This window comes from Megalops cyprinoides, chromosome 5, assembly GCF_013368585.1.
Source record: "Megalops cyprinoides isolate fMegCyp1 chromosome 5, fMegCyp1.pri, whole genome shotgun sequence".
Taxonomy (NCBI): domain Eukaryota; kingdom Metazoa; phylum Chordata; class Actinopteri; order Elopiformes; family Megalopidae; genus Megalops; species Megalops cyprinoides.
In genome coordinates this window covers 41,082,886-41,090,733 of record NC_050587.1, presented here as the reverse complement: position 1 = coordinate 41,090,733, position 7,848 = coordinate 41,082,886, and the positions used below count along the sequence as shown (strand labels likewise).

General features: G+C 49.6%; 1 protein-coding gene across 1 annotated transcript; it reads right to left on the bottom strand.

Moving 5' to 3' along the window:
• Positions 1-209: 209 nt before the first annotated feature.
• On the bottom strand, positions 210-7,239 carry LOC118778483 (eosinophil peroxidase-like). Its single transcript, XM_036530014.1, has 13 exons — positions 7,173-7,239; positions 6,663-6,750; positions 5,730-5,905; positions 5,349-5,481; positions 4,928-5,057; positions 4,512-4,718; positions 3,941-4,301; positions 3,432-3,592; positions 2,907-3,165; positions 2,563-2,733; positions 2,198-2,435; positions 1,777-2,000; positions 210-598 (listed from the first exon to the last, which is right to left on the bottom strand). The coding sequence occupies exons 1-13, from the start codon at positions 7,237-7,239 to the stop codon at positions 210-212; spliced, it is 2,604 nt and encodes an 867-aa protein (XP_036385907.1).
• Positions 7,240-7,848: the final 609 nt, after the last annotated feature.

Below are 7,848 nucleotides of genomic sequence, written 5' to 3'. Positions count from 1 at the left end.
TGAGTGTGCAGATGTGTCTGTGAGTTTGCATAAGGCAGGCATACCGGAGTGTGAATGAGTGTGCAGATGTGTCTGTGAGTTTGCATAAGGCAGGCATACCGGAGTGTGAATGAGTGTGCAGATGTGTCTGTGAGTTTGCATAAGGGTGTGTGTGTTTAAATGTGATTGTTAGTGTGTGTGAGGTTTCAGACAGTGTCAAAGGGTGAGTTCTACACCGTAAAGAGTAAGTATCCAGAGAAGAAGCTGTCGGAGGTCATGCCGTTGCCCCCGTAGTTGGCCTGTAGCCAAACGCGATCCCCCTTCCTGAGCTCCAGCAGGGTGCCCCCGGACGCGGTGATGTAGCCGTTCTGCTGGGTGGTGAAAGAGTGCAGCACCAGCTTCCCGTTCCGCTGCAGGTCAATGTTGCCCACGTTCTGGTACAGAGTGCAGAAGAACTCAAACTGGTACACCCCAGGCACTGCGCATGTGAACACCCCTGTCTGCGTGCTGTAGTGGTTCTGCCCATTGTAGATGGCCTCCTGGAAGACAATAATCTGGTTGGGGTTGGGGTAGTTATATCCTAGACGTACAGCGAAGGCCGACTGCTGGGTCTTAGATCCTGGGGGGCCAGGGGGTCCGGGGGGTCCAGGGGGTCCGGGGGGTCCGGGGGGTCCGGGAGGGCCTGGGGGGGGGGGTTAGTGACAGTCATGACCCCTACCTGTAGCTACACCCATTTACTCTGCAAATAGCAGCACAGTGAACATAACAATATACACAAAATGTAATAGAGCTACATAACAGCAGCACACCTCTTCATAACACACACTAGCAGGCATACACACACACACACACACACACACAAAGCTGCACTTTGTCTTTTCTGTGTTCTGATGTGTAAGTTTGCAGCACTGTCTAGTACACTTTTATTATATAAGTTACCATCACAATGCATTATAGTCGTTCATGTGTCTGAATTCTTACACTATGATACTGCATATCTGGACAACTCTGAAGGAGAATATTCACGCTAATTTTAATGACTACATCATGTAACATTTTTTCATGTTGGAACTAATGCTGCTAATATTGAGTGTTACCTTGTTGTCCTGACCCAGGAACTGGCTCTGGGATGGGTTCTAGGCCTGAAATTTAAAAACAAGGTGAGAAATGTTGTTGCTTGTCTGATTAGTAAACCAGACACCTGATACTAGAGGCAATGCCTCCCACTCAGCTGAGTGAAAGGGCTGGATTGGCTCTGTGGATTTACAGAGAATCCTGCAGGACCAGTCAGAAGGGTTTGAATTATGGAGGCAGTGTTGCACCTGAGAAATCAATGCTCTTCACCCACAATAACAAACACAGAGGCATGAGCAGAGAACTGTGCAGGGCTGGATTTGGCATGATTGATTTTGCACAGGACCTCGAGGGACTTGATTTGTGCGATTTAACATGGTTTCAAAGGGCCATGCAAACATGCGAACAAGCAAACAAGCTGCTTTCCTCTAACCTGAAATCCGTTGATATCAACCAGGTTGTCATCTGGGTCTGTAATGTCAAACATCACAGATGAGAAAGTGATGATGACAGCAGTGTGTGTGTGTGTGTGTGTCTGTGTGTTTGAGTTTGTGTGTTATGTGTGAATGGATACTGTACAGTTATCCATGTTATTTTTGCCAAATAAGTTAGGCAATATACTCTAATAGTTTAGAGACATAAATAATGTATGGAAGGAAAGTTAGAAGGGGGCTGGAGAATCTATGGACGGTAGGGAGACTGTATGTGCATTCAGAAATACACGTGCAGATGTGTGGCAACAGTCACCTGCGTCAAACCAGGGGGTGAGGTCAAAGGGGGGAATGTCCTGGCAGCGGGTATAGCCGGCCCCACGGGGGTGGAACAGGAAGGGGTCACTGGGGACATCTGTGATGCCGGTGTTGTCACAGATGATGCGGGCCAGGGAGACGCTGGCCAGGGAAGCCCTCTGTCTGCTGGTGAAGACCCCCTCGTTCTCCCACCACAGCCTGAAATGTTTACCAGTGAGACTTTACAGACATCCTGCTTACAGAGCTGCTGATACTGGCTATGATTTCTCTGGCTCAAAGGAGTCCAGGATACTCAGGTACAGAGTCAGGTGACACAGTTGCTGCTACACACTGAGGCCCTAAAACTGCAGCTCCTCAGAGCCTCCTGCTCACACTCTCACGCTCCCCCAGCTCACCTGTCTCCCTGACGGATCCTCTGAAACTGGGTGGCGATGAGGCAGGCAAAGAGGGGGCCCACACGCCCCCCCTGCACGAAGGGCTCTGAGACGCCCCCCAGCCACACATCGATGTTGGCGGGGGTTCCGTACAGCTGAAGCAGCCGCTGGGCAAGGTCAGTATTGTTCATGACCTCGGCCAGTTCGTCCAGGGTCTGTGGCTCAGACAGGCCGCAGAATCTCCGCCATGCGTTGTAGCCTGGGGGGACATGGAAGAGCAAAGAGTTCAGAGTTGCTGCAGAGGGCAAGAGAAAAGGGAGAATGAGGAGCCCAGAGGGAATGAGGGGAGCAGGAGGAGGTGTAGAGGAGTGCCAGGAGCTCCTCACCAGGGATGCCATGGTCGCGGCTACGCTGCATGTTCAGAGAGCCCAGGTCCAGAGCCAAGCGGCTGGTGAACTGGAAGAGCCTATCCCGCAGGGCCTCCACCATCATGTGATCCTGCGTGTTGAGCTTGGCAGGACGGCCCACCAGCCCCCGAATCAGGGGGTCTATCCCACCTGAGAAGACAGAGAGAAACGAGTCACCCTAAACTGTATTACTGAGAGCTCCCCCACTGTGAGCGTGAGGGCTCTAATCCAGCCAGGCAACATCTCAGCCCAGGTGTACCCAGCCCGTCCCTTATTCCCATTAAATCTCTCAACGGAATAAGACAGGCAGCTCTCCAGCGCACCTTCAAAGATCAGCCTCCAGGGGGCGAAGAAGGCCCTGTGCAGCATGACGCTGGGGAACTGCGGGTGCTCGTTGTAGTTCTCGTCCAGGCGGAACATGAAGGGCTGGATGGCCAGGTGGGCAAAGCGGTAGGCAGCCGTGGCGAAGACGTTGGAGATGCTGGGGTCCACGTTCTCATCGTAGCCGGGGTAGGTGGAGAGCTGGCGAGCCACAGCATCGGGACCCACGATGTGCTGAAGGTAATCCCGGAATGTGATCACCTGGGGGAGAGGAAGGGAGAGAGTTAAGAATGAGTTATCTCAACCAATCAGGAAATATTGGGGGTGTGGTCTTCACGCATCTGCTAACCAATAAGACAACAGAATTCTTCATAATGGCTGAAAAAGATTCTCATGTGTGAACAGGTATACAATTGGATGAATAGACCTTAGGCCTTGAGTCACCTGAATGACCTTATTACTCTGCACCTAGTAGCTTCTGAGTCTGTGAGGGGTTTGTGTGTTGCGCCCCCTGGTGGTAGTGTTACCTGGTGATAACCGCCCATGATCTTGCGCGCTTCCTGGTAAAGCGTCTCGCTGCTCCACTGCGGGTTTAGCCGACGCAGGGCGTGTGCCAGGCGGTTATGCTCACGCAAGAAAAGTGTGTGCAAAGAGGTGAGGCCGATGTTTTCATTCACTCTGCCATCACCTGTAAGAACATGCAAAAGAAAAGCATGAGCAGCCTTACCCATCAACTCACACCTCCAGATCTGCAGGTTTACACAAAATCACAGAACAGCCTTCTTCTCCCAATAGCAGTGGTCTCCATACTGAACCCAGAGGCCTTCCTAAAACCTTATAAACTTAACCTGTCCATGCTGGATTACCTGGACTCTCAAGTGGTTTCAACAGGGTTGCAACATTTACTTTACACACATTTTGTAACACTGTTGTATCTGAGAGGTTACTCTGCTACTGAAGTTTAAACCAACAGCCCTCTTATTATGAAGAGTCTGCTGCCTTTCTCTACAGGCAGGAGGCAACTACTGGGCCTCACCTGCCACAAAGCAGGGCACCTCTTCCAAGCCAGAGGTGTTGGTGATCCTCTGGCGGGTGGCGCACATGTTAACCGGCATGGTAGAGAAGGGTAGGAGCTCTCGGCCTTTGTCGGTGAATCTCTGGTTGATTCGCAGCAAACCCTCATCGTTGGTGAGGTTGCGCAGGTCTCGTGCCTGTGCGTCCTCTGACCCGTACACCTGGCCCACGTCCAGGAAGGCCGTCAGCGAGTTGATCTGCTCCCGCACATTGTTCGCCCCAAAGACGTAGCCAGTGTTCCCTGTCCCACATGCTGGGGCAGAGCGGAACAGTGGGATGCACTGGTCAGAATTTGAGCCAAAACGGGGATCTCCATCTGGGATCTGATTATGTGGAAAGGATAGTGGGGGTTGGGTTAAAGTCACACAGCACATCCATGATGGGTCTCGAATTGGGTACCTGTGAATCTAAGAGAGCAACTTACAACCACACTTACACTTACAACTTTTAATATTCAAGCCACAGGGTGAGCAATACAGAACTACACAGGAGCATGAGTTCAGAGGGTAGACAGGACTTTGGAGGTCACTAACCCGAATAGGGAAGCAGGGATCAGCCTGTTCACAGCTCTCATCGCAGTTGATGCCATTGCTGAAAGAACGAATACTGGGTGAGGTGGGGGTAAAGGTCAGATCGTGGTCGTTCCACTGGCCAAAGAGGGTCACCAGGTGAGTGTAGTTCCGATCACTCTCTATTCCTTCATTGGGTGTGCTCAGTATCCGGTTGGAGACCTCTCTCACCTTGAGATGGAGAGAGAGATAGAAAATACAATGAGTGAAAGAACAAAAAGGAGGAAAAGATTCTAGGTAATGTACAACACGTAACACTGTCCACTTGATTTTTAGGGTTTTGAAATGTTTCGCCTCATTTATGTTATATTTCATCTGAAAGTCCACCTAAGGACTAGACTACTTAAGTACACCAGTCATAAGTTCAAAAGCAATAATACCAGAGGCAGTAAGAAGCCATTGTAGAGCCGGCTGCGGTCCCACCCTTTGGGCTGGGAAACCCCATCCTCATACTGAGCAGGAAGCCAGCGGGTGAAGGGTGTGTTTGAGGCTCCAAGTCGAGGGTTTTTCCTGAGGAAAAATTAACAGGACAAAACAGAGATGATGTGCGTTTGTGTGGAATTCACGCAGGATGGCAGTGCCATTGTGCAGCTCTGGTGTGGTCTGTACCGATTCGGCAGGATGCCGTTCAGATGGTGCTTGGGGATAATGTAAAACTGTGTCTCCCAATATGCAGGTTCCTGCTTCTGATATTCTAGTTAACAATGCATAGCCAATGTAGTGCATTAAGGGTAGCCATACCCCAAGACAGAATCCACCAATCAGGTACCCTGTGAGTGCACGGAGGGAGGTGTCGCTCACCGGTTGTTGCAGACGCTGGTGGCGGTGCGGTACTTGTTGACCAATGGAGTGGTGCGGCAGGATGGGGGCTGGACTCGTGCTGCACAGCCAGTCAGACGGGCGATCGTCCCCAGCTCGTCTGCAGTCAGCAGATCTGAGACAGAGAGATTCTGTCAATTTACAAAGCAAGAGACGGCCTGTGTGGGACGGTCTGTGTATGTGTGTAAGTGTCTGTGTGTCAGTGTGGTGTATGTGTGTAAGTGTCTGTGTGTCAGTGTGGTGTATGTGTGTAAGTGTCTGTGTGTCAGTGTGGTGTATGTGTGTAAGTGTCTGTGTGTCAGTGTGGTGTATGTGTGTAAGTGTCTGTCTGTGTCTGGTGGTGTCAGTGTTTATCTCTCAGACCTGTTGCGTTGAGGGAGCGCTTGTGGGCGTGGTGCGCCCTCTCCTGGATCAGCCTCAGCGTGTTCTCCATGTAGTCTGCAGCTCGCACCGCTGAGCGCGTGTCCCGGGCCGGCTGCTTCAGCAGGCGAAGGACGTCTGCAGCGCTGGCCGAGCGCTTCTGCACACGGGCCAAGCTCCTGCAAGGGACACACGCACAGAGTTACACACATGCTGCTGTCAGGGACAGACACACACACACACAGAGTTACACACATGCTGCTGTCAGGGACAGACACACGCACAGAGTTACACACATGCTGCTGTCAGGGACAGACACACGCACAGAGTTACACACATGCTGCTGTCAGGGACAGACACACACAGAGTTACACACATGCTGCTGTCAGGGACAGACACACACACAGAGTTACACACATGCTGCTGTCAGGGACACACACACAGAGAGAGAGTTACACACATGCTGCTGTCAGGGACAGACACACGCACAGAGTTACACACATGCTGCTGTCAGGGACAGACACACACGCACAGAGTTACACACATGCTGCTGTCAGGGACAGACACACACAGAGTTACACACATGCTGCTGTCAGGGACAGACACACACAGAGTTACAGATATGGCACCATCAGGGATAAACATACAGACAGAAGAACTGTATGGAACCACACCATTTTTCATCAATACACTGAGAAGCAGGGAATCCAACTACTGAGATATACACGCTACATGGACAGCTCGTCTAACTTACACTCAATAAACCTACTGAGGCACACACTGACACAGAGAGGGACAGATTGCCACACAAACAGGTACATTTAACTGCTGAAAAATGCAGTGATGAGGTTTGATACACAGACTGCTGCTATGTGCACACAGAGGCGTGCAATACAGTGTGAAATGAGGATGGGTCAGAGAGACTTGCACACTTACTCTTCACGTGAGTATTTGTAGGCTTCATCAACCATCCTCTTAGCATCCTCCACAGCGCTCAGAATGAACGGCCTCCCCAGACTCTCCTCTGCAGACACACGCACACGCGCACACACACACACACACACACACAGACTCTGAGCCTCTTAGGAAGGAAACAGGTTTCATACTATGTACATTTATTCCTTTTACATTTATTTTCACTTTGTTTTCAGGTATATTACTTTTAAGGAAAAACTGCATTTTGTATTATATTTTTATAGTTGTTAGTGTGGTTGTTTAAGAGAGTTAATTCATTAAATCTCTCAGATGTTTGTATAAATCACAATGACCAAACCTGCTCTGATTTGGGTTATTTATCTTCTTTTCAAACTCATGTAAGTCAAATCTCCACTGCGTTTGTCTGCTGAAAGCTTTAAAAATGATTACTGTGAAGGGGAAGTTGGTGTTAACAGTAATAGTGTCTTTGCTTCTCTTCTGACCAAAAGGTCCTTCTGAGTCTGCACTCACCTGCTGAAATTTGGCTGGAGAGAGTCAGATACAGCCCCAATGCCAAGAACCATGGAGAAAGAGTCATCTCTGAAACTCACAGTCACCTCTGAAACAGACAGTCATGTGTGAGACACATATAGCCATCTCTGAAGCAGAAATTCATGTCTGAAACACAGACAGGAACACACCACTCTTAGAAACATATCTATAAAGGGCCACTGCATAACATGTGCACTAATTTATTAGACTTTGCAGAGGAAATATGTTAGAGGGAGATAGTTATATTCTAAAACAATTAAAATGATGCATTGGCATGTTTTCTAATAGGTGAGATGAATTCTTTCCCCAATGATTCCTGCAGAATTCTTCCATTTCCTAAATTGTGCAACATTTCACAGGTAGTTCCTCAGATTCGCAACAGCAGCACAAATACGAACGACAGCTATAGTCCTGTGAAAAGAGCAGATGGTCAGATGAGAGTTCTGTACCTGCGGCTTTGAATTCTTCCTGTGGAAATCTCCGAAGTGTTGTGCTGCTCTGCAGTTTTACCTCATATTTATATCCAGACTTGAGACAACCCTCTGGCCGTCAATTCTCAGATGAAGGTTATGACACTGAAATGCATTTCCTCCTTCCTGCTTCCTACACAAACACTGCACCCCCAGTCCCCTCCCTTCCTAGCAGCTGCAGGTGA

Excerpts from the sequence above, each read along its gene's own strand:
- LOC118778483 (XM_036530014.1), bottom strand. The coding sequence starts at position 7,239 with ATGACTCTTTCTCCATGGTTCTTGGCATTGGGGCTGTATCTGACTCTC. Across the intron at positions 6,751-7,172 it reads CTCCAGCCAAATTTCAGCAG|AGGAGAGTCTGGGGAGGCCG; the intron begins GTGAGTGCAGAC and ends GTGTGTCTGCAG. Across the intron at positions 3,593-3,940 it reads GGTGCCCTGCTTTGTGGCAG|GTGATGGCAGAGTGAATGAA; the intron begins GTGAGGCCCAGT and ends ATGTTCTTACAG.